Here is a 27,464-nt window from a genome sequence, read left to right as displayed (position 1 = left end):
CGGAACTGCACCCGTGGGGAAAGGGCCCGACAGCCGAGAAGGCTGGGACTGGGTTTGTGATTGTTTGCTGTTACTGCCAGAGTTGTTGTTGTTTGTTTGACTGGTTAGACACATATAGATATTTAATAGTAAAGAACTGTTACTCCTATTTCCCACATCTTTGCCTAAAGGCCCTTGATTTTCAAAATTATAATAACTCGGAGGGAAAGGGGTTACATCTGCCATTTCAAGGGAGGCTTCTGCCTTCCTTAGCAGACACCTGTCTTTCAAAACCAAGACATCTCCAGTAAAAGTACAACTCCAAAAACAATCCTACTTGTAGAATTCAGTCATAAAATTATGAAACACAGGGTACAAGCTTCTAAATACCAGTAAAACTACTATTGAGTATGATGTACTACACATTTATCATCAGAAAATATATCCTGTAGTTTGCTTGATGTAAGAGAAAGGCAATTTTATTCTGTCTCCTCACCCTGATGCTCTGTCTTAACCAACAATGCTAGAATAAACCTAGACTTCAGGGCTGAGAGGATGAGGGAGGGTGTTAATGGCATTCACGTGGATCCAGCAGACAAATAAAGCTTTTAAATTCTTCTCTTTAACACTCTGATATTTACACATTAGCTTACCATATTCACACGACTGCTGCAAATCTGAGATAATTCGAAGAATGTTGTTCATTAAATTTGTTCTTTGCTCACTTTCCAGAATGCTTGCTGTTGAGGGGTAGGCAGAGTCAATATATGTCAAGTCTGACAGATAAATACCTGAAATGAGATTAGAATGAAAAGTTTCTTTGTTTAGTGTCTTTGATGTAGCAGGAAAAAAACCCTCACCAAGAACATTGTGAAGAATTTTCGCTTTCACTAACATTAAAGCAGGTTGACAAAAGCATTGTCTCAGAACAGCATTTTGGATTTAAATGTGAAATAATTTTAGAAATCTAAAAGTAATTACAAGGACATGTACAACTACTCATAAACCTCATCTTCTCCACAGCACCAATTTACTACTTCTTTGACAAATCTGAAGCATACTAACTGCATAGTCCTAAAATACACAATCAAAATTAATTGTTTAGCAAGTCTACTACTTCATTCCTCCAATTCAGCAATTAAAAAACAATAGAAAAATAAATCATACCCACAACTCTTCAAGATAAATAAAAACTCAAACTCAACTTGCAGCAACTTGGGAAAGATTAACTAGGGAAAATGGGCACCCAGACTGAAATGAATGAATCCTGCAGTTTGTAATAATCACAGCTCCACAGATCCAGCAGCCTTCCAGGTAAGTCACATCAAATCTCCTACCTCTTCTTCCCCTGCACTGCTTGCAACCTCACTGCTCCTTCAAGCCCCTGATCACGTAGAGAGGAAAATCCTCCTCCTTACACAGTAATGCTGTAGATGAAACGTTTATTTTATTTCTAAACACAACTCCATTTCTTGAACTTCATCCATTTGTCTCAACTAAGAGAAGCATATCCTGACCAACTCTGCTGTTCAAAGGAATTGCTCTGCATCCCTTGCATCTTTCACAGATATCTCAATTAAAACACTACACAAACTTAAATAACATTATTTAAGAAACCTGTTTCAGTAACAAGGAAATTTTAAAATTATATTTTACTTCACCTCTCAGCCTTGTATAACCAAAATCATAACAAGGACTTTGGCTTTACAGGTGGAAGACTATTAATACAACCTCACAAGAACAGCAGTTGTATTTGTACAGCACCTAAGCAGTACAGTCCTCACATGTGAGCTGGGAAACTCTGGGCATCCCTCCAAAACCAACACACACACGCACACGCACACACGTGTGTGCGCACACACAGAAACAAATTAAAATACTTGTGGTTGAAAGGTGACATATAAAAAAGTGAATAAAAAGATATTACACATGACCTGATATACTACTAAATCTCTCAATTTTCTGTTCTGCTAGAAACAATTTGCTAAAAACCAGAAAAGATAATCAGAAACACCAGGTAGTCGCATTTAATTGCCATGCTACCTAGAGTGCATAAGCTGTCCTGAACCTGAATTTACTAACCCATGTCCAAACAAGCCTTAAAAAACCCAAACCTGCTCAGTCTTCCACAGAAGGACGTAAATCATACTTATTAACTGTATTTAAGGAAATTCCCTGTAACAGGCACCTGCACTATTATGCAGGATTTTATAAACCACTGTATTTGTAGAATTACCTCTGAATGACTTGCACTGATCTTTTCTTTTAGCGAAATCAACAAGTCTTCTGTAAAGAGCAGTTCTCCAAACCTACTGGATGCATTTCTGTGAAATCTAAAATAATCTTGAAAGCATACAAGGGCAATTCTCTTTCAAATGTAATGGCACTGCCTTTGTGAAGAAAGCAGAAAGATCAATGGCAATAAAGTGAATGCACTCGAGTGCTGGCTGAGTACAGACAGAACCAAAGCCAGATCCCGTATTTCTTGTAGAGCATAATCTCTGTGGCTTTTGCTACTTCTAACACCAGTCAGATGTTACCAAATATTCTGATACCTACCCAAAACCATCACACACAGAGTTTTAACTTTTTCCACGTGTGTTGGAGAATTCATGCCTTGAACAACTGGAACTGTTTCTTATTAAGTGAACGTCAAGAATTGAATGCGACATTCTGCTGAACATTCTTCTAGACTACAAATGGTTCATTTTTCCTGTTGTATCCAGCCAGGCTGCCCCTTTTATTCCCAGCAACACAAATCGAGTTTTATCAGCCTGAAAGAATCTTTCTTCTCAATGAAGCCCAGTACTGTAATAACTTGAAAGGCATCTTTAGGCAGCGAGTCCGTTGCCATACGGTACCTCCCTTCTACTGGCAAACAATCTTTCCTTGTTCCTAACTTCTCAGCCTCCCTACCCCCTCCCTTTCTGGAGGGTATGGATAGGAAATCCGAAGGAGGAGTTTCTCCTGCTCTCCCAGTGCTCGCGGTGACATCATAGGTGGGCTGAACGGCTGAGCCGAGTGTGTGTTTGTTTAAAAAAACACGGTCCAAAAGTGATGTATATGGAATCTGGGTCAGCTGTAGCTGGTTAGAGCACTTCTGCATGTGAGAATTAAACACTGCAGTTTCAAAAAACACTTCTCTCTCGCTCTCCTGGAATAACGCATACTGGAGCATTACTTCTTTTTCTTTTTTTAACTGATTAGTTAGCTTGGTTATCGTATGGAGAAACCCAACTCCTCAATACAGCTTGGATCTAACAGAGAAAGACAAAAGCAGTTTTCAGCTCCAGCTGCAGATTAACACTCCACACCATCGGGTAATATAGGAAGCAAAAGCAACTTGGCCTCTGGATTTTCCATCTGCCACAGAAGCAAACCAGCTGGAAGACTTTATTTCTTGGTAAGTTTTAAAGTTATTCTTACTTACAAGTTTAATTTTGAGCTATTTCTGAATGCTACATACGTCTCCCTCAACATACAATTTTGAAGAAACAAATCCCTCTCAGCCTGAGAAAAATTTGACAACTAACATTAAGGCTCATTTTTGTGGCATTTGGTAGACTTTGGAAAGAATTAAAAAAGGCACTGCATAAGAGCACAGACTAACTTGTTCCAGTTGTAGGGATGAACAAGTTTCAGTTGTTTAGCTGTATTGTTATCTACAGTTACAGAAAATTATCACCACCAGATTCTTTGCTAAGCTTGTCATTTGGGTACTGTGAACATACTCATGTGAAATTCTGATCCCACCAGAAGGCAAAAGCCAAAAATCCTATCGATTTCAGGGAAGCTGGATTTCACCCAACACCAGAGCATAGACCTAGCATTACTAGAACTAGAAAATGGATACCTCAATAAAACCACTGTGAAAAGTCCCAGGCAAATCAATGCACATCTGTAAGTAGCAATCATTGCATATCAAGTACGTTCTTATTTCTGGTACTTCTGAGGAGCAGAAGTTGCCTGAGTCCTAGAGCCAACCAAGAAACCATAGTCATACACTGATTCAGAACATAATCAAGTTTGTAGCACAATCAATTGTGCAGCTGAAAAGCCAAAGACATTGCTGCAACAGGCACTACTCCCTTCCTTCGGCAATTTCTGGGAAGTTAATTGTACTTCAGATGAACTGCAGTTTGTTTCTAAATACAGATCCATTTGATAAACATGAAATGCAGTGTACAAAGCAACACTACATTAAGTGGAAAATTGAGGGGTTTGTTACAGTTCATTAGGGAAGGAAGGGAGAAGAATGCTGCTGCAAGTCAATTATTAAAACAAGAAAGTTGTTTACAAACAGAAGACAAAAGTACAGATGAAAACCAAAAAATACTTGCTAATACATAGGAAAACTTTCTTCATGCTGACTTGGAAATTAAAACACAGCAAATAATCCAGAACAATGCAAATAAATTTAAGTGATGCATTTGGATTAACAAACTCAGAGATGCCTGACACAGTGAGAGAGAATGAAGGGGCTGATGCTAAAAGGAGAGACAAAGTGTTACAGAAGGCAAACTTAATTAAGATTTAGTAGCTACCAGAGGAAAGAAGTCTGAAGCAGCCTTGATAAACAAGAAAGATGGATCCTTTCCAAGTTCTTGAGCCCTTTTCCTTACTATCCCTTTGTGCTGATTTACAGAAGGAGGAGAATCATCTAAACAACACCACCACAACCCCCTTTGAAGCGCTTAATGTGCTTCGGACACCAGGCTCCATTCATTCATCATCAGCCAAGGGTTTGATTTATGCTGCTTAGAACAATTCCTAAATCTCCCACAAATGAAAACAGCTGAGTCAATAATTTTAATGCAATAAACTGGCTGTATACAAGGTTTTAACTCTCTCTCCTTTGCTGCCTTCCAACTTCAGAGCTCAAATTTTGAAATGTTTATTTTAAAACAAATAATGCAATGTTAATACGACGCTGCTGCTGCCAAAAGAATGATCTGAAGTACAGTGAAAAAAAATACACTATTTGAAGCTTTAAAGGAACTTACTAAAAAGAATGGAAATTCTGAACCTTCAAACTTTTGCAGTAACTACATGGCTCTATCAGGTCTTAATTATTGTTTTATTGGGCTTGGTTTTTTGTAATGTGTCCTATTGGTTTGGTCCTTAAAATTCATACACCAATGAATGAAGTACAATTTCCTACAGCAAGCATAACTAGATGCTTAATATCTTCAGTATCTGTTCTAAGCAGAACTCTGGAGCCCCCAAATCACACATTTCCAAACACAAAATGTACCACTGCATTGCAACCTGCCTGCTCAAACAGTGCAAACACACACAGCAGCTGCCAACAAAGGAACCCCCACGCTAAAAAAAACTTCACCAAAAAATCTGGAAATGCCATGAAATTTTGCTGTGCTTTCAGAATATCTACTATGACAAAATTAACAAAGATCTTCTGTGGAGAACATCTAAGAATTTATCATTTTTTAAAAGGGACATGCTTTCAATGACAAGCTCAAAACCCCCGAAGATTTTTAGATTGACTTTCCTAAAAGGAATCAGGTTCATGGCAATCTCTGAGAAGCAGAATTCTGTGACTCAGTACCTCACGAATCTGACGAACAAAACCCAAGAACATATTATTCCTGGATCCCAGTCAATACAATTGAAAGTAATCCTGTTATTGCAGCAGAGGCAGAGGGACTTGCTGGAAAAGCACTTGTTTATATAGGGAGAAGTAACTTCCTTCAATATAGAGATATACTGAAATCCATGTGAACATTTCTCCTACAGCAAGAGTATTTTCCCCACATTAGTATTACTTCTTATGTCATGGACCCAGTTTTAAGCTAAAAAAATCCACAAAAATCCTCACTTAGCCTGTGCAGACGTAGGGGAACACAGCTGGGTTTATTGATTTCAGCTGCTCAGGCAAAGCTCAACAGAAAATGAAGTACCTGTAACATCAATAGCAGAGCTCCCTGATTAGCTGGTATCATGTTCAGAGCATCTTTAGTCTCAGTATTGTAATTTACTTTCTCAAAGAACCCAGTCTGTTTCTCTTCCTGTTACATGTAAGAGGACACTGCTGGCATTTATCTCTTGACCATATTCTTTTAATAAATACTTGGAATAGAGGTACGTCCTGATACTGCATTTTCCGTACAAAGGGAATCCTATATTCACATTTACCTGCAACAGCTTCGTTACATTCACCCATATCAGCCTACACTGCCCAGGGAGAAGGAGCCTTCGTCAGTGCTGGAGGAACAGATTCCAATTTGTGTTGTGGGTCACAGCAGTACAACAAAGAACAAACAGTTTGTTGTGCAGAGAGCTAAAAAATGCCAAATATATACCAGCTTCCCCACATCCTGATCCATGCAACTCTCTATTCGTGATTACAGTATTTTGGCGGGGGGTAACACAGTCTGTGTTACAGCAGTTAAAAATAGTAGTTCCTGGCTTGTGGTGCTCTTTTAAATTGGAACTTTGTACCTTTAAATACTTTTTAAAGTAATAAATCAAAAACTAATTTTGAAAGCAAGTTGGGTTTTTCTTTGCACAGGGATCACTCTGGAAAAAGAAAGAAACCAGAAGAAATGGCATTAAAAATAAAATGGTATCGAAGCCCTGTCCACAGCTCTGAGTGTTTCTGACAAGCTGATGAAGAAGCTTGTGTTGCTGTGAATAATTGCACATTTTCTTCTGCAGAAGTCGTAAAACATCAGCAGGCCAGAACATACGTAATGAAACCTCCACAGAAATCTGAGACCCAAAACTGGGTGGCACAGAAACACGCCAGAAGCAGCTGAAGTGACAGTTTATTCTAATCCAGAAAGCATGACATCTACTGAAGAGCTAAATAACGTATTTTAAAGCAATGGGAGCTGTAATCACAAACTGCCTTGCTTCACTCCCAAGCTCTGCACCAGGTACCCCAGCAGCCCCCCCCAGTACAGGCGACCCCAAGCCTGCAGGGAGGGTTGGAGGCCGTGGTTCTGAACTGATCCCTGAGCCTCAGCTATCTCCTAACAGTTATGCCACCACCTAAACATCCAAACCTGGGAATCTGGGACAAAATGTGTCTGATCTAAAAACCCTAAAACTATTTCCCAACTCGAATTTTAATTTGTCATTTAGCTCTTGCATATGAGGCTATCATTCTGCGATACTCTGGATAAACAGCTCCTATTTTTTTAAGCTGCTTGCCCAGAACATCAGGAAATTTCTGAAACAGTATTTTCATTTCCTTCTAAGCTGATTAAAACTCCAGGTAAATATCTTGCTCAGAACCTATTCTTGTATAACAAGTTAGGCATTAAGCTGCTCAAACTTGACAAGCAACATTTTAAGACATTTAATTTTTTCAACATCAGCATTTCCATGGAAGCATATACATTCCCTACCACGGAGATTCTCAGAAGGAACTCATCCTGCTTATCTGAATGTCTCGGATTACTACAAGACATTTGAATCATTTCAAATTCTAGGGCATAATCTTATGCAGCAGCTGGATTTAGCTATGCTGTATCTGACCCTTCAATTCATTTCCTGGTCTGACAGCACACGTATAGACACAGAGCTTGACACTTTAAAATATGAGGGTAAAAGTTCAAAATGAACACATTCAGTATTAAAAGAAATGCAGAAAGACTGCAGCAGAATACATGGCTAGAACGTGGATTGTCTTGCAAAGTGCTTGGTTTTGAAAGATTCATTTAAATTCTACGAATTTTGGGAGAAAATGTGCTGCTCTGGGGAAAAATCCCCAGCCATTCATTATTTCAGTAACTCTTTAAAGTCTTTAAAAGCTACCAAGAACTAAAATGTTATTCACTTTCTCGGACCATGAAGTACCATTACACACTGAAAACAGTAAAACACTGGACTTGTACTATGGCTTCATCCTCAGCCATATGCCATGAAGTTCCTTTCCCTCAGTCTGCAAATAGTAAATGCAAAAGTACTGAAAAATAATTTAGGAGATGCAAAGAGGTTTTAAACTTCAGACTATTAATTTGGCTCATCCGTGTCAAGTTAGAAACCACACACACACCAGTTTCCCATGTGCTTCCCATGATTCATGTGAACATTTAACCTAATCAACTACCAAATCTGAGCAGTGTCCAAGTGATTAATATTTTAAATGTCTGAAATTACCAAAGAAAAACACACAACCAGCTCTGGAGAAAAGTGATACCTCTTCCTAACTTTTTTTTTTTTTCCTTTAAACAGAAGTTACAGTTTCAGCAGAGAAATATTAACAAAACTTTTAACTTTTGGTTTTGATAAAAATATTTACTAGTAGACACAGAAATACCTATTGCTACAAACAAAGAGAAATAAGTTTTTAAAAATAAACTTCCTCAAACTTATGTGCTCCCTCTATTTATACAGGGTAAGAAAGGATTTTTAGTATGTGTTGAATGTGTTTTCTTCCCCTCCCAGAAGCAGGGCTTGCAAGACAACCATCAGATGAACAAAAAGTTATCAAACATTTAAGCAGAGTTTGTAGCTCTAATTCCTGATTGCATGTACCTCATGGCTTGAAGCTTGTAACCACTGCTCTCAGTGAAGCCAAAAAACAAAGACTTGACAGGTTTCCTGAGGCTGAGCAGACACCGTCTGTTGCAATAATATTAAAGCCAGTAACAGACCTGGGAAAAGTGACCTGACCCAAAAGTCACCTTATCATTTGTAATGTGAGTGCAAAGGCAGCAGCACAGCCCTGCTTCTCCTTTGGGATCACTGTGTCAGGACTGCCAAATGCACTTAAACTTGGACTTAGCAGGAACAGCAGGATAATTAACTTTCCCTGCTCTCACTGTATTTCTCTTTGTAATTACCCAAAGGCCACTGTACAAAGGCTATCCAGAGGTTTGCAGAAGGAGTCTGGAAAGGAAAGCCAGGTCAACAGCTGAGATAAGAAGAGTGATCTACTTCACAAAGCAAACAAACCACAAGAAGTGATGGGTTTTTTCCTTATTTAAGTGCTACCTTTGTTTATCATCTCAAATATTTAAAGCTAAAAAACAGCTCTCAAGAACATTTGTGGAGCTTTATCACTGCAGTTTAATTCTTTAGAGTTAAAAGAAATTCCTAATTTTCTTTAAAAGATGAATGAAATGCTTCAGTATGGTATTTATAATGATAACACACCTGATACTTCGGCATTATTTGGATAAAGATGTTCTCAAAGATACAAAAATAGTGTGACAACAATTCCAAACATTCATCTCGAGGCAACTAAATAGGAACACATATGCAGAGCAAACAGTGTTCTAAGCTTTCCTTACAAATTCCAAGTCACTTGAATAAGTAATTTTCAATGTTTGAAACAGTATCTAATCTCCTGCCTAACACTCATGTCCTAAAATAGTCTTAAAGATGCATTTTTCAAGTCTTCTAAAACTGTGTATATATAAATATGAAACATGGGTGTGTATATGAATAAGTACGTATATACTATTTAACAAAGGATACATCTATATATAAAGCTAAAAGAGGACCAGAAAGGCTTACATAATCCAAAATCCAACATTTATATAAATACTTTCATCTCTCTACTTCCCTTCCAGGAAGGTATTCTGCAAGCACGCTATGTTCCGTAACCCCGTGCAGTAATTGCAGTGAGCACAGACCTGAGCAGTCGAACTGATAATGGAAGTGTAACACAGAATCTAAGCACACCCTTGTTTCTGAAAACTGCCTCACTGCAACAACTTCTCTGCCAAACCCTGTATCTAAATTTTAGTGTTCGCTGCCCAAAACAAACAGCCAATCCAATGGAATCTAACCCCAAGTAAGAGATTCCAAAGGCTTGGCTACACACGTGCAAGCATGGCAAACCCATCCATTTAGGCAGTTCAACAGTCTAGGAGCCTTAGCTGCGCCTCTGATTTAATGACTTCATCTTTTATCTGTTCAACAGGCTCCTGACAGCCGTCACACTTGCTTTGAAATGAAGGTATTGAAGTGGACTTTGGGTGTCCTGCTGTTCCTGCTGTTGTCCATCGGGCGCTGCACGGAACAATCCACGCCGAGCAAGACACCCCAGCAGAGGCAGCCCCGTTCAGCAGATGGGGCAGAGGAAGGGAAGAAATGTGGTTACACCTTCCTGGTGCCAGAACAAAAAATCACAGGGCCAATCTGCGTGAACACGAATGGCCCGGGCGCTGGGAACAGGAAAGATGAAGTCACCAGGATGGACATCGAGAACCTGAAGGATGTGCTGGCCAAGCAGAAGCGGGAGATCGACATTCTGCAGCTGGTAGTGGATGTGGACGGAAACATTGTGAACGAAGTCAAGTTACTGAGGAAAGAAAGTCGAAACATGAACTCTCGTGTGACCCAACTGTACATGCAACTCCTGCATGAGATAATTCGAAAGCGCGACAACTCACTCGAGCTTTCCCAGCTGGAAAACAAAGTCCTTAATGTTACAACAGAAATGCTGAAGATGGCAACGAAATACAAGGAGCTGGAAGTGAAATACGCGGCACTGACCGACCTGGTGAACAACCAGTCCGCGACTATCTCGCTGCTGGAGGAGCAGTGCCTGAGAATCTTCTCGCGCCAGGACAGCCACGGCTCCCCGCCCCTGGTGCAGGTCGTGCCGCAGCACATTCCCAACAGCCAGCCCTACAGCCCCGTCCTGCTGGGAGGCAACGAGATACAGCGAGACCCGGGCTACCCCCGGGACAGAGATGTAAGGCCACCGCCTGACCCAGCCACTTCTCCTACAAAGAGTCCTTTCAGAGTACCACCTCTGGCCCTGATTAACGAGGGTAAGTTACCTGCCACTATTTACCTAACCTGAGATTTCTCCATTTCTGAGGGACACTGTCCCGACCATAGAAACACAAGGAAGAACTGAAAGTACTTGGTTACAGCTTGCTCTTGCCCCTGATTTTCTTTCTCCCTTCCACCTCCCAGGGAAAGCTTTAGTTTGCCAAATAGCCTAAATCTCTGTCAGATGAATTTGTTGAAATGGCTGATACTCAGAAATTCAATCTGAACAATTTTCGCCTTCAAGTCACAAAGCATTGGAAGTTCTCTCTGCAGCTGGGTTTGAGTTACAAAAACATGAAAATTCAGTATTAGCATAAACTTTCTAATATTTACCCATTTCTTCGATCCTGCCTGCTAGCTACATGTTACAGTAGCTGGCAAGGGTGAATAAGACAAACTAATTCATCATAAACAAATTAAGTAATTTTAAGTTTCTGTCCTTTAGACTTACATGTACACATTCGCCAGAAGAAAATTCTACTAGAAGAATTTTCATCCTTCTATTCTGACCTGCTTTAAAATGAACATCTAAATCCACCAACACATTAATGCAATGAGCCTCTAAGTGCTCAGTTGAAATACTCAAGAGTGGTAAGTTTGAAAGGATAATTGAATCAAGGCTGGATCCAATTGGAGGCACTCAGCTTTGAAAATTTAAAATCAGTAACTACATTCCCAGTAACCTGATGCCAGTAGGGGACGGCAAGTTAAACTAAAACCATAAATACTATGAAAACACATTCAGGAGACTGCATCCGATCTTCACCTACTACACTCTTCAGGTCATTAGATAAATGCATGCATCACTAGGAATCAGAATTAGTGACAAGACAATTAACAACCTCTGAGCTGCCCTGAACTCGATAATGTTTCTCACTTTATTAAAATTTTGACAGAACTGCAATTTAAAAAATTCAGGGATTCAGAAAACCAAGTTTTCCTCCGACATCCCTTTGAGTGCTTGCTCTTGGCTTCTGTTAGCACAGCAAAAGGGTTTGGTGGGGGGTTTTGCATTTAGGTGGCAGTTCTGTTTCTGTTTCTTTCAAATTGCTTTTAGTCACAGTTAGAAGTTCAACTTGGTTCCTAAGATGAAGCCAAACCTTTAGTTGCAACTGTTCTGCAGAATTACAACCAATCAGCTGCTGATGTAAAGAACAACTATTTTTATTCAAGGTCTGCAGAAAATTCAGGCATGAGCCCAAGCAAAATGCCAGATGTCATGTGAATTTCAGTGGCACATCATGACAGAAAGGAAACAGTTCATATCAAAGCACTGCGTTGATGTCTGGTCAGGCAGCACAAGTACAATTCTAAAAAAAGCCATGACTTCCCGCTTCCCAGCAAACCCTCGCTTCCAGGTTCTGTTCTGAATGCATCTTTTTCTCCACACACGCCTGCTGCACACACAAAACGAGGCAACAGCACTAAGTATTATCCTCTGAATTATCTACCCAGGTGTTCACTAACCTACCTCTACCCCTAAAAGTTCAGAGTTGGAATTCATTTCTGGAAGGGAACACAAAGAAATCATAGGAAGCTTATTGTAACATTATTCACCATCCTTTAATACTGGATTCATGAGTTGGAAGTTTAAGTGTTTCTTGCAGTGCTTGGGAAAAGCAGGGTTGAGAACTGCTACAGCTGGTAGAGCATTGGTCAGCACAACCAAAACTTGTACACTCCAACACAGTGCCCAGTTACTACCCCTGATTTTTAAAATTAAGGTAAACAGATTTAATGGTGCACAGAATCAAAACTATGTCATAGAAGAAAGAACTTTACAGTTCAAAGATTATTTGTAATATATAAATATGTCAAAAAAAGATCAATGAAAACCAGACAATCCCAATTAGAAATAGGCCTGTTAAAGACTTATGTCAGAGGAAATACCTGGACCTCCTAACAAGTACTTGGCATGCAGCAGATGGGTCAGAAAGGTCAAGGTGCATCTTCATCTTGTGGGTGGAGAGTAAAATGCAAAATATATGGCAAACAAAAGGGTGAAGTTCTATTTTCTGAGTATGGTGGTTAATTTGTACAAAAATTGCTCTAAAAATTGAGCAAGATTAACGTATTTGTGAATTGTAGTTGCCACAATTACCTTAACATTTGGAATAATAACCAGTGACCCCCAAAATTACTGCCACTGTTTTTGCAAAAAGTAGTTTCAAGTTAGTGAAGTACTTGAAAATCCAACACACCTTGCCCCCCGTTTCTAATACCTCTTGGTTAACAATATAGCTTCTTTTTTTTTAATATATGTCCAATTTTAGTTTGGACTTTTCCTCTACTGATGCCCCCCAAAATCCTCTCTATGAACCTCACACAAGCACAACTTCTGTATCATCTGTTCACAATAACGTTTGGCATCTCAAAATGGGATTCAGCCATCAAGTTATCAAGCTTTTAACTTAAAATATTTAATCCCTTTCCTTCTCTACTTCATTTAATTTAGCACAGAATATGATCTGCACTGATTCATACATCTAAGTCACAATTTTAGAAGTGAAAGATTTAACAGATCATCTTCTCAGAGTATTTCTGACTTATAACTGTCTCAGTGACTTAGTGTACACAGACTTACAAAAGACTAGATGTGCACAAGATACTTACTTCTTACACAAACTATATCACTATACTATATCACAAACTATAAACTAAATCTTAAATGTAAGATTTAAAACAGAAATTCGTGCTTTTTTCATCAGTCAGACCTCCACCCACACCAGCACTGTGGGGAGTCTCTCAGTCTCACAAACCTCAGTATTTCCACTGAACAAGATCAGTTCTTAGAACGTGAACTTGAAACAATTATACATAACAAAGAATTTACTTCACTAAAAGGATTCAAGGCCATATACCAAAAATTCTGGGATATTTCCTTACACTCAGAGCAGAAGTCTATTACCTCTACCACAACATTAACTTACGTATATACACGCAGACAAAGCTGAGCATCAAAGCAGACAAGTTGCATCCTGTGAACTTACAGCCAGCTGAACTCCAGAAGTGATCCAAGTCTTACATAAACAGACTGGTGCAATTCTGTCTGCCTTAAAAACTACTTAAAATGACCCCAAGCATCTGCTTGGGTCTCTCATGGAAAAACGAGTGCTCAATTCCTCCTCCAGTGATAATCATGTGGGATAACACCCACATAACAGCAGATCTGATTAAGTTATTCTTAATGTTCAATTAACACTACAAAAGATAAGGCTTCTTTGTTTATACTTTTCCTAAAGCAATAACTGTTTTACAAAAATACTTCTGGAACAACATCCCTGTCAATTATAGAGCACCCAAATTTACTTCAGACAGTTCAAGGAATGGGAATGAGACCCAGCTTAGCCCAGGAAATTACCTAACCCCTGGACAAACTCTGCAAGAGTCACAATTCACATGGAAATTTTAATTGTGAACAAGAGAGGGGGGGGAAAAAAGCACTTGTATACCAAAGCTACAGGATTTATGTCCTACAGTGCCACTGCCTGCACTGGAAGAATGACAAAGCCATCACAATCCTGACAGTGCAGCAGTACCTACAGCAAGGGCTCAGGGTCTGGCACGTTCCCGTCACAGCCAGAAGCTCCTCATTAGATACACAAGCTTCATGCACTCTAATTAATATGCAATGCTTTATGGATTTCTTGCTAATTACATACTTGTCCAACTGGCAACTGCCACCTGAAAATCTAAGAAAATCAGCCTGCTTTTGTCACACAAGCTTAGTCTGCTGTGAAGGTCCCTTTCCCTCAGCCTCAACTTTTGATTAAAGAAAAACCCAACAAATATCTTCTATGCTGCTTTGTACATGAGCTGTTTCTGTGACTGATGAGTTCTCTCTGAATTTCCAAGCAGATTTGAGAAAATAAGCCCTCTGGAAGGAGAGGAAAGCTGTAGCTAATTTATTTTCAGATGTACTGAGTTTTCAAATACATTTAGGGCATCCACCACTAGCTAGTCATTAGAACAGACTTTGCTTTTCATTAGTAAATTACAGTTTCTCTAAACCAACTGAAGCAATGACACACAAACAAATTTTTGTCTAAAAAGCAGAAAATAAAAACATTACCAAATACCAAAAGGCAAACTAGGCAAGGTTATCAGAGACATGTAAGCTGCATCCTTCTCAGAGAATGACCAGATGGTCTTCTCTAAGTATTATTTGTAAAATCACTATTCACATGGACTAAAACAGAGCTTTCAAGCAGCAGTCACAAACAACAGCAACAGCAATTTTGTGCAACCACTGCCCTGAAAACAAACACAGGAGTCCTTTTAGCTCAAAAATCCTTCTCCATTGCTTGCTTATTTCCTTCATCAGTGTCCATCTACACACATCACACCAGGATGACACATGAAACTTAAAAAGACTCCTATCCACAGATAACAGCCTAATCCTCAACCTGGGTAAGTGAACAATGGCAGAAGAAATGCAGCGTAAGAATTCTCTTTGACTAAATTCCAGGTCTATAGACTCTGGCAGTAAATTTCTTACAGCAGCTCTCAAACTACTTTTATATTCACAAATATGGAGGGCTGGTTGGGTATCCTGAGTTTGTTTTGGTTTTCACTTCCACCAGTTTCAAATTGGTACACCAGAAAATGAAGTAAATTGATGTCTGCCTTTTGTAAAAAAGACGAAAATAATTAATGAAAAAAAAAATCATAATGCTCTTCAGTATCAAAATCCAGAGTACAAATCTTTGCCACAGCAGATAAAAAAACCTGGGTGTTGCTAACCAAAGACTATTATTTGTTTAGCAAAATGAAGTTTTTGTTCAAAAATATATGGAGAGAGGATATTAACATGTTTATTTACAGATAAAATTAATCTCAGACAGTAGCTTCTGCAAGTATTTTCCACGGTAGGTTTATACCTTAATAGAATTACTGACTTTCTGTTACAAAATATTCCTGGACAATGGGCACTGCACAGCCAATCTTGAAGGTTTACAGTATTTCTTTCCCAAAAGGTCCATTCAAAGACTGCCAACAAGCCAGGGATGCTGGGCATGCCAGCAGCGGGATTTACATGATCAAACCCGAAAACAGCAACGAGCCCATGCAGCTCTGGTGTGAGAACAGCCTGGACCCTGGAGGATGGGCAGTCATCCAGAAGAGGACAGATGGATCTGTCAACTTTTTCAGGAACTGGGACAGTTACAAGGTGAATTCTAGAATGCAGAAAAATCAGTGGGCAAAGAAAGAGAACTGGAAATAGTGATCATCTCCAGGGGCAAACACATTTCAGGGGGAATGTCCTGTTTCCCTCAATGCCCAGTTAACTTTGGGTGAACCTGCCTGTCTGAAGCAGCCTGGGTTTGTAATGCACAACACAACTGGGACACGTGTGATTCTAAACAGTGGCTGGGAAGTCATTTATTACAAAGTTCTCACTGAAAACATGACTTTTATTAACGCACTGAGAACTACAGTGAGTACTTGTAAAGCTTCATTGTCTTCCTTATGAATAAGCAAACTCAGCCAGTGGAATTATTTATTTAAACACGCTAATAGATTTGCTGGATCGGGGACTCAAAAATAGTCCTAATAATGAATTAAAGGAAATAATTTCCACCTGTTAATTTAGGGTAGAAATCTAAAGATGTCCAGCTGGTGAAGGGAAACACATTGCTGTGTGTTACTGTGATATTATGAACTAGCAGGCAGAATGTCTAGGATGATAAGATGCTGCTGCTTTGGAGTAATTACATGCTGAACAGGAAACTTGAAGATCATTTGGCTGAGGTAATAATAATAACAACAACAACGACATCATCATATAGGACACAAATTAATGTGAGGATTTTTGCTTTTTGCATTCTTGGAATTTAGTGATTCAAATATGAATCCCTAAATCAGTAACAACTAAAACAATTATCCAATAAATAAACAAACAGATCAAATAAATATGCAAAGTCTTTACTGCTCAGAGCAGTGCATAGTTGGCTTTGGAGTTGTTAAATGTTATCAAATGTTTTAAGGCAGTTATGGAGCGCCATAACAGCAGCCATAAACATTTTGAACATAACGCAACACTGAACAACACTGGTTTACTGGGGAAAGGAGACAGCAGATAGGAAATACCACTTCACAGCTACTGTGCTGGTAGTCTGTGCTTTGAAAGAAAAGATGTCTTTATATTTCATTTCTAGTAAATCCTGTAAAGAACACAGAGGAACTGTGTCATTAAATTCACAGTAAAAACCAGCACTAGTTGCAATACAAAAGCAACAGGAAGTTACTTGGCTTGAGCATTGAGACTGGTGATCCATAAATACCTTTTCCAACCTGGAAATACAACCTAAAATTCCATTATTCACCCATTATTACAAATCCCCTTAGCTTTGTCAAGAAATACGCTGTTTCAGTTTCCCTACTCTCCCTCCCTTTATCTTAAAAAGGAGAGGACAGCAAGAACACAGATGTTTTGCCCCCATCACCGGTTCTGGCAGCATCTCATGCAACTTAGCAGTCCCACTGCAGCAAAATAAAGCACTTAAATGCACGGGTTGAAGTCATTCAGAAGTTCAGAGGCTTTCAGGACCCAAGCTCCACTGGTTTATAACCCTCCTGCTGCCAAGTGTTTTAACAAACACACAAAACCAAGCTAACAGCACCTTCTGATCTTCTTTTGCACAGAAAGGATTTGGGAACATTGATGGAGAGTACTGGCTGGGCCTAGAAAATATCTACATGCTCACCAATCAGGATAATTACAGACTGTTGATTGAGCTGGAGGACTGGAGCAACAAGAAGGTCTACGCGGAGTACAGCAGCTTCCGCCTGGAGCCCGAGAGCGAATTCTACCGGCTGCGCCTGGGCACGTACCAGGGCAACGCGGGCGACTCCATGATATGGCACAACGGGAAGCACTTCACCACGCTGGACAGGGACAGGGACATGTATTCAGGTAAGGAAAGCAGCACGGCTGCCAAAAGTGCGTCCTGGATATCCCATCAGTGACACCGCCTCAGAAAGTACGGCTCAGAACAGAAAGTACGCAAATTCTGATAAAATGACCCTATTGGAAGGGGCTCCAAATCAATGATGATAAAACCCACGTTGGCAGGGCCCTCTTAGAGCCCCTGCACCTGTCAGAAATTCAAAGTCTGTTACCCTCACTGACAACACACTGCAGCAATTCTCCGTTTAGCTCATCACTTGCACGTGGCTCTGCAGTCAGAATATCTGTCCAGGGGCTCTCTGAGTAGGGCTGCTGCCACATAATCACCAAGAACTAAAGCCTCTGAGGAGCATGAAAGGAACTGCGAGTGTGCAGAGGTTTAGTTATGCACCAGTACTTAAGAAAGGGGCACATCACTTGGTTTGTGTACTCTGCTCACTTTTTTTTTCCATTTCCTCCAGTTTTTCCCTTGCAGTAAAAGAAAGGCTGGGGAGCGCAGTACCTCAACTGCTTTTCCTCAGCTGTCAATAACCATAAAGCTGGACAAATCCTGCAAACTCGTAGACAAGCCTGTAACAGTAAAAACACAAGTTACAAGCAACTCTTTGTGGAACCGTGGCCCCGTGTGCTGCTCGGGGCTGTATCAACTCGCATTGCTTCCACTCAAGTATTTCTAAACAGCACATAACCCGAGTTCCTTGGGTGTTAGCTCATGGAGAAGCAGTGCTGGCAGGCTGAGAAGAGTTCCCTCCTTCATTTTCAGCTGCCACATTAAAGACCATGTCAATAACCCCCCCCTCCAGCAATGGCTGCTGTTAAAGAGAATTTATAGCTTAGGAAGAACAGCAAGATGTGGCCACAACAGGCTGCGAAGCACTTCCAAGCTGCCTCTGAGAATAAGGCCCAATATGAAAACATTTAATAATCTCCATCTCTCCTGCCTAAAGCTGAAATTCACCCCTGTCCTTCCATTCCCCAGGAAACTGCGCTCACTTCCACAAGGGCGGCTGGTGGTACAACGCGTGTGCCCACTCCAACCTCAACGGGGTCTGGTACCGAGGAGGCCACTACCGGAGCAAGTACCAGGACGGAATATTTTGGGCTGAGTACCGGGGAGGTTCCTACTCCTTGAAAGCAGTTCAGATGATGATCAGACCTATAGACTGAGGAGGAAAATCCCACAGCGCTCCCATAAAAACTTCTCAGTGTTTTGAGTTCAAGAAAAATAAAACAGTACTTTTTAATCATTATTTTGCACAATCTGCCCCTGCAAAAAGCAGGTCTACAGTTTTCCTGTCTTCTTCCCCCTGTCATATTCCCCTCTCCATTTTTAGGACCCTTCTCTACTGTGACAGACGGTGTTTTTTTTTTAAACACACATTCACAAAAGCAGATGTTTTGTGCTTGCAAAGCATATTTATCTTTTGTTCAAGATCAACATACTTTATGTAAACAGTCAAAGCTGGTAAAAAATTCCAGATCTTTGACAAGATATAAGCTTTTCCAGTTCAAAAAGCTTATGCTTTTTCAGGTTAGCTCAACCCTTAAATGTAAATATGTGAAATGACATTGTCTTGCTTTAATGTGAAATTTGATTAGTTATTTAACAATTTATTTAAAAATGTTGGTATTACTTTCAATGAAAAATCTGACTTCACATTACTGTTTGATATGTACTCCAAGAACCTACAGAAAAAATTGGAGACATTTTAGCTTTGCCAGCAGAGAAAGATTTTTGCAACAAATAATTATTTCAAAGTGAAGAGGCAAATTAAACACAAAATACAGAAATTCTTAAGGAATTCTCTACACTACTAAGATCTGCAAGTCCTACCTTCTGTAAAAATTGAGGCAAAATGTTCCTTGTGTCAGAAAATTAATTGTATGAAATTACTGATAAACTTAAGACAATCAAATTACTTGGTACATTTTTACTTTCAACCTCCATATTCAAGCTTCCTAATTAAACTCTGAAGTTAAATGGCAAAACTAAAAGTCCTGATATTAAAATCATGGCTTGACACTTCTGTGCTCCACTTAGGAGTGATGAGGGCTGACCAAGCATTCACACATAGTAATTGAGAGAAGACTCTGAATATTAAAGTTTTCCTCCACCACAGCTTTCTACTCCCACAGTAAAATAAAGGTTAGAAATCAGCTCTGGGTGTGTTCTCCCTGGCATCCCAAACTTGGGCTGCTCTTATGACACACACACTTCCCTCACACCTACACAACCTTTGATACAGCCTATACTACATTTTATCTTCTAGATACCAGATTTCCACTGGAATGAATATGTAATTTAAGAAATCAATTAGAAAATACTTTCCCAACATTTAACAAAAGCTACACCGCACACTGATTCAAAGTGAGATACTCCCAAAATCAGACAGAACAAAACACTCGCTTTAGGTACCAGAACCTCAGAATGAAAGCTTTCTTCCTGTTACACACAATTGTTTAATAACTGCACTCACAGGCACACAGGTTGCCTAATTTAATTCTGTATTACATAAAACTGAATACGCTGTTCTGAATTGTAACCAATGTGTTTGTTTAGCACCTCGTATGTGCCTTCAGGCTTTTAAGGAACTTTGTCCCTATTTAAAATAAGAAACCATAATAGCTAAAAGAATAATCTAGTATTATTGTTATGTTAAATTAGTCAATATCAATTATGCAAAGCCTCGTATGTAATGCAGAGGAGAAAAAACAGCATTCTGCTTTCAGAACATACTCTCTGGAGTAGATAAAGCTTCATTGATTATCTATGGCTGCAAGGCTTGTAGTTAAATCTTTGGTCAGAGATCAAAGCCAACCAGTTCCACCAATATTTAATTGGGGTTGGCAGCGGTGGGGAATCAGTCCCAGCATATTCCATTCCCAAATTCCAAGAATTTTTACTGACACAAATGTTTACAATTACAATTCTGACATTGTTCTTCATATAAGGAATATTTGTTTGTTACAAATATCATACAGACCTCATTGACTGAGTGTCCTGCAAAACGGTTTTTTAATTGCAAATGCTTAAAATTCAGACTCTCTGTAGTCTGCTCTTTTTTCTCTATGGTAGCTGGATAGAAGAGCAGTTCAGGTAAACTTAAAAAGGGAAAATGCCTTCCAAAACATCCCTTTAATGATCACTTTTGACAGCTTTTAGTTCATTCAACCAGCAGATTTCCTCTCCTTGGCAGAGAGCGTATTTTACCCCAAGAATCTCTTGCCTGCTGCAAAAACAGTGTTTGTTTATTCAGTGCACTCAGTGAAAGGTGTACTTTGCAGAAACCCCAAAGTAAAATTAGCTTGCACTCAGCTTTTAATTAAATCTTATATATTGGACATCTAAAAAGTGAGCCTTCCCCAATTTAAAGCTGCAGGATGACATTGACTAAACATTATTACAAAATCCACCCAGAAACCTCGGACTGTATAAATGCTGTGCTCTGAAAGGAAAGACTTAATTAAGTTGCCAATTTAAGATTATGAGGAAGGAAAGCATAGCATGTCTTTTTCAGGTTGGTTTGTACTCTGTACAATAATTCACTTTCAATGCTGGTAACTCTATCAGTTTGTAGCTTTGGGGCTGAATTTCTAAGCAGGGCGAATGACTTTAAAAAGTTCAGTGTTTTCTCACACTTCTTCTTTTGAGAGATTTTCAAAAGAGGCTGTAGCATCCCTCAGGCCTCTTGCCCTGGGCATTCAGAAGCAGTCTGTCTGAGAGGGGTAAAGCCTTCACCATTCCTCCACCATCAGCCCAAATTTAACCAGGCAGACCTCAAGAAAGTTCAACTTACAACGGAAACACGGTTTTCACATCTATTTCCAACATCTGTTGCAAGCACTATCACTGAAGCAGCTGAATATTCCTCAGATGAATCTTAATAACCTGTTGTCAGCTTTTCTGTTTCTGGATATAACTCCTCAAAGACAGCTATAAGAAAAATATCTCACAAGGTAGTACTGCTTAGTTAAATAAAAATCTTACTTCTCAAGATACGGCTCAGTTGTTTCATTGTGCAACCTCAAATTGATCAGAGCTCTGGAATAGGACTCCCGTGGAGAATGGGGTTTTATTCTAAGGTGAAATATAACATCACATACACTGCTCCCATTTGTTGGCTGCTTTAGTTGCCTGGGTCATGCAGCACTGATGACATATCCCACGCTGTGCATCAAGGGCCCGGTGCTGAACACCTTTCTTGGTGTTGCACAGCTTTTCACACTCACATTAAAGTAGGTGAGTCCACACTGATGATGTGCTGCTCCCACCTGCATTTCTAGAATTCTGGAATCACATCACAATCATTGCTGCAAGAAGCTGAGAAACATATTTCCCCCTCCCAGTTAAATGTGGAAGGACACCATTATCTTGTGCACAGAGCTGTGAAAATAAGACAACAATCTGTACTTCTGTGGCTCTGCTCCTATTGCAAAATCTACACCACTGAAGCTTTCTCTTACAATGCCATGATGGCCATGAAAAAAAATCTACACCCACATCTGGTATTTGGCTGCATAAGGGCAAAAGAGTCATCCTTGAAATTGCAGCTGGAATTCCTTTATATGTTCATTTTCCCTATGACCTTCCAAAGAGGGTTCTCCACAACCAGTGCCAATGTTTCTCTAGAGGGGATTTGCAATGGCAAATTTAATTTAATTGCAGTGGCAAGTCTGAAGCTCTGCACTCTTCCAAAGAACATTTGGGGGGAGCATGGCAGCTGCTGGATCTCCCCACCAAGAGTGAAGAAACCCCCACTCCTCCACGAGAGGGAATGGTCCTCCTGAGGAACCCCTTCCTGGCACTTGCCATGATCACCATTTCCATCTGCAGGCTTCTAGGTAGGCTCGTCCACGTGCTTTAAACCAGGAGCAGCACTACTCCCTTACAGAACCTTACAGCAGAAGTACTCCTTTTGGGAATTGTAACCTATCACTGGTAACCTTAAAGCAGGAAGTTAAACAAGCAGTTTAGGTTCCTTCTGTTTCATATGACTCTTACATCAGTAAAAATGCCTTGGGAAGGAGACTGAAGAAATAACAAATCTATCCAGGTCTTAGCAGAGATTAAAGCTTTCATCAAATGAGAAAACTTGGACTCAACTATCAATCCTCCAGAGTGGATCCAGATTTATCATGACTGTATGTTCAAGGCAATTTTGCTCTTTTTGCCACTTTTTTAAACTGCACAAGAATTAATTTTAGAGGGAGCGCACCAGTGGGAATTTGCTATTCCTTTGGAGAATTAAAAAAGGCTTGAGGACATCCCTCATGTCACTAATAAGAACTGGTACCACATGAAACCAGGTCACAACACAATGCTTTAACTACAGCAGGTCACAGTAAAGAGCATTTCTTTCTAAACAGAAAAGAATTACACATTTCATTTCAAACTATCAAGTCAAGACCAAATGTTATTCTAATGCAAACATTAGACAAGAAGCTGCTACTTACTGGGGAAAACATCTGCAACTGAACAAAACTTAAAAAGTGTTTCCCAACATTTGGCTTGGGATTTTTACAATCAGCAAGAAAACAATTTGATGCCAGCTTCATGTTTCAAAAATCATGGCATAGGGGTAAAAAGCATCAGCACAGGAAGCATTTCAGAACTGTGTATCATGTCTCTATATTGTCCATATCCCCAAGGTGGGAAAGCTACGTGCTTCATCACATCACGTAATGCTTGGCTTCTTTTCTGCACCTTCCAATTCAGGCCCTGAATGACAAACACTACAGGGCATTAAAATCTGGTCCCCCCCACAGTGAAGTACTTTTTTCTATTCCTGTATCAAGCATGTAAAATTCAACCAATTAATCCTGAAGAAGTTAACAGCCCGGCTGAGTAAAGGAAGCACTAAACTTCAGGAACAAAGAGAGGACAGCTTAACAGGCCTTAACGACCACAAGAGCTCATCTTGAATTCAGGTGTAAGAGCAACTTCTTGTCTGCAAAAATACAAGAACTTGGATATGCAGTTCCTTAATTTTATGTGATTACCAACATCTAATGAAACAAAAGCTACATTAAAAACAGCACACTAATCACGTTAATGTCTGTTCAGTTTAAGAAACACTAAATTAGCTTGACAACAAAACCAACATGTATTAAATGCATTCATCTCGGGTTTAGATACACAGGAATACAATTTACTAAGAATTATTCCATGCTGAGTCAGTTACAACAACCCAGTTTCTCTTGTCACACTGGTGTCTATTAAATGCAGCAATATCTCCAGACTTTCCCATGTTCCAAACTCTAAGTTCTAAATTTATTCCTCTCAGACACTGGTGATTTATGGCTTCTCATAAATTAAAAGCCACCATTACTAGAACAGTCATGTATTTAGTATTTAGGAGGGCTAGCAGGCGTAACAATTGAAGTACTTCTCCAGAAGTCAGCGTATCTGTACAACACGTGGCAAAATAGTTTCCTAGAAAACTGATACTGTGTGTAAAAGCTGCAGTGTTTGCGAGGTTTAAGAGGTATTTTTTTTCTGAGGTTCTGTCCTGCCACACAGAGTGTCCAGAAATCACCTTGGGTTGTAGATTCTTCACTGAAGTACTGAAAGAGTTTCACAAATGCTTAGAAGACGGTCTTTAGCTTGTGTAATTACTGCAGAAACAGGCTACAACTTACCTAAATAGGGAATACAAGGGGTCATCTTCAAGCTGCTGATATAATCTCTAAGCCTTTTGTAATTATCTTCTTTACTCATAACATATTCCAGCTTGTCAAAGGTGGCTTTATCCTTCCGACTCAATAACTAGGGAATAGGGAAAGAAAACAGAGGGCAAAACCAGGTGAGTTTAAGTTTGATCATTATGATTTCTCTTTTCCTCTTACAAGCACAGATTTCCACTTTCCCATTATTGTTGCTGTTACTGGTGTGCGGGTTTTTTCTGGTTTGGTAAGTTATCAAAACACTGATCTAGCTAACACAACTTCATGTGCTGTCCACATCAGCAGTACCCATGCCAGTAACCTTTTCACTCTGATCATCCATAAGTGTCTTGGCTTGGGATGGGATGGAGTCAATTCTCTTCACAGTAGCTAGTGTGGGCTACACCTTGGATTTGTGCTGAAAACAGTGCTGCTAACGCAGACACGTTTCTATTATTGCTGAGCAGTGCCTAGACAGAATCAGGGCCCTTTCTGCTCCACACACCACACCATGGCATATGTTACCATTTCTTTGTCAGGTACCCCGAGAAATTTTATACTAATCCAGATTCACAAAAAAACAATTTCCAAAATACCCTCTTTTATTCCTGAATTGAGATCCATCTTAAATAACAATTTTCCAAACAAACCAATGCTATTAAGATCTGATAAATAGCTTTACCTAAACGACAATTTCAAAAATAGTGAATGCAGATATACACAGATCCATGTACTTGAAGGTCTGGAAAAGAGTAAGGATTTTACCTATGGTTTTTTACAGAAGGCTCATGGACTTGTATTCTTCTGCCAACTGGCAATTTTACTGGCTCTTAACATTACAGAAACATCCACTTTGAACAGAAAACTTATAAGTCATGTTTCTCCTTCATTATGCATTCCCCCTGCCTCCAGTCCCTTCCTTTGATAGAAGTAACAGCAAGCAGGCTCTCTTTGTAAGATTGGGAAATAAGTTAAGATATTTTCAAAAGACCTTGCTGAACTGCTGCTGCAAAACTGCCTCAAAGTCTTCATTTCAACTCAGAGTCAGAATTTAACCAAGGGGGGAAGATGTTCCCACCGAACATTTTGGCAGGAGATTCAGTGTTCCAAGTCCCAGTCACCATTTTTGCCCTACAATGCAATCACAAGGGTCAGATCACTAAATTTCTATGCATGTTCCCTTTTCACTTCAGTTAAAGATCAACCTAGGTGATCCTGACAGAAGTGAAGTCTCCCTTCTGTAAATTCACCTCTGAAATATATTATTTTTACTTACATTTCTTATATCCAACTCTTCATGAGGACAGACAAACTAAACACTGGCTTTCAGGAGAAAGCCACTTGTTGAAACTGAATTGTTTCCCAAGACATACTGATCACTGACATTTCAGCAATTAATTGGCATCTTTAATTTAGGTTTGGTTCCAACACTCAAACGAACAGCATCTCCCATTCATTAGAACTACAAACTCTTTCAGGAGAAGGAAGCAGCAGACTGGCAGTACTCCTTTATAACCACCTAAACATGACATTTATCTTCTGAAGTTCATCTCCTCAGAGCTGGTTCCAGTTTTATCAGCCTGGACTAGCTTGCTTTTATAATATCCTAAAATATTCTGCCATCATTTCATGTCTGGAAGGTTTTTGTAGTTTTGCAGACTGAAAGGTAAGACAAGACCAACAGATATAATAATGGCCTGATTCAAACTTGAATGAATTTTATTTTCCTCAAAACATGCTGATTTGCTCACTCCTATTCAAGTCTGATGTATCTTTTCAGGCTCTTTGGATCATCTCGTAACAAGTTGATCCTGCATCACTTCCCCTGGTGCTCACGGGCCAACTCCTGCCATGCCTCCACTTCCTGCACTAAGAGAGAAAAGTACAGAGAAGCCAAGCACATTAGAAACGTTTCTGTGAGGGCCAAGTAAGGACCAATTTCTTAGTCCTTCAGTTTTGAAGCCGCTTCTTTTTTAAATAATGTTTCTTCTTCTGTTTCTTAGATGAAAAGAACAGTGAAGAGCTGTACATATGCAGAGACAATAAAAACTAAGGCTGACTCTTTACAGCAGCAGGGAAGGATTTGGAGCCTTCTAAATTGCTCTTGGCTTTCTAGCTCTGGCGTGCCAGCCCTGAATACAACCTTTTTGAAATGCCAGCAAGAAGAGATGAGGTCTCAGGATGCTGGCTCACCCCACTTCAGTTATTTAATGATTATTTGCTTACACTGCCCAAATCCTCACTGGTTGTCTAGAATTCCTTTACACTAAATGGAGAGAAGCTGAATATTCTGTTCTGTGAACCTTCTTGGAAAGGCTCATAAAATTCTTTTCAAGCTTTGAATGGGGCAAATCACACATTAAAAGCAGCACTTATTATTCTCCAGAGTTCAGAGTGTGTGCAGGCAATGAGCGAGACAAATTTCAGACTAATTCAGACATACCGTCAGAAGACATGAATTTCATCTTTTTTAGGAACATTAGATTACCAAGCAAGTATTTAATGGCTCCTTTCAACTCTAGATTCCAACCATATAAGGTGGCTTTATTTTTTAGGGAATGAATATACTTGCAGCTATTTTCCTGACTTTGTAAGTCGAGTTGATTGAGGGCTGCTACAAACCATCTCAGAAATGGAGAAGAAATCCTTCCTTGTTGAAGGTTTTGGAGGGCTACTGTAGAACTTTCCCAAACACCTGGGTGACTCAAATAAAGGCTTGGTGTGCCTCTTCTTGCTTTTAATATACACAAAGCCAAAGGCTTAGAATTACTTGCAGAATTTATAAGCTGAACTTCCAAGAGAAGGACAACTAAATCAGTTTGCAGTGCACACTGCTGGGAGCTATCCTGCAACTTGAATTTACAAAGGCTTATGTAAGATGATGAAAAGCACAGACTCACTTGGGATTGTATGAGGAATCAAACACCTGCAGAAATGTGGGAGACATTACTGGAATTTCAGAGGTTGGAAGAGGGGTGAAGTTTAAAGACTGATACATATGTCAAGAGCACACAAATAAACCTTTTAAGTGCAAACTAATGCATAACCAAGCATCAAAAGCAACTGGGAACTCCCAGTTCTGAATGGCATCACCATGGTAGTAACTAATGTGGTTATTATTAATATTTGGTGATAGTTACATTTGATTTGCGTCGTG

The 27,464-nt window shown here is 39.6% G+C and overlaps 2 protein-coding genes across 7 annotated transcripts in view; one reads left to right on the top strand and one right to left on the bottom strand.

The window, feature by feature from the left end:
* The window catches only part of RALGPS2 (Ral GEF with PH domain and SH3 binding motif 2), a 114,954-nt gene that overhangs the window by 37,826 nt on the left and 49,664 nt on the right, over positions 1 to 27,464 (bottom strand). For all 6 annotated transcript variants that reach the window (XM_017737412.1, XM_017737413.1, XM_017737411.1 and 3 more), the window contains 2 exons: positions 24,284 to 24,410; positions 633 to 770 (listed from right to left, as the gene is read on the bottom strand). In XM_017737412.1, the coding sequence (XP_017592901.1) occupies positions 633 to 770; positions 24,284 to 24,410 (265 nt within the window). The remainder of the gene's footprint in view (positions 1 to 632; positions 771 to 24,283; positions 24,411 to 27,464) is intronic.
* Positions 2,943 to 21,641, top strand: ANGPTL1 (angiopoietin like 1). Its single transcript, XM_008636104.2, has 5 exons — positions 2,943 to 3,382; positions 9,875 to 10,730; positions 15,711 to 15,904; positions 17,380 to 17,650; positions 18,624 to 21,641. Exons 2-5 carry the CDS (start codon positions 9,905 to 9,907, stop codon positions 18,809 to 18,811), a joined length of 1,479 nt encoding a protein of 492 aa, XP_008634326.1. The 5' UTR covers positions 2,943 to 3,382; positions 9,875 to 9,904; the 3' UTR covers positions 18,812 to 21,641.

The sequence above is a fragment of the Corvus brachyrhynchos genome, unplaced genomic scaffold (genome assembly GCF_000691975.1).
Source record: "Corvus brachyrhynchos isolate BGI_N302 unplaced genomic scaffold, ASM69197v1 scaffold466, whole genome shotgun sequence".
NCBI lineage: Eukaryota > Metazoa > Chordata > Aves > Passeriformes > Corvidae > Corvus > Corvus brachyrhynchos.
Note: the sequence above shows the minus strand (reverse complement) of the source record. Positions and strands in the feature narration are given on the sequence as shown.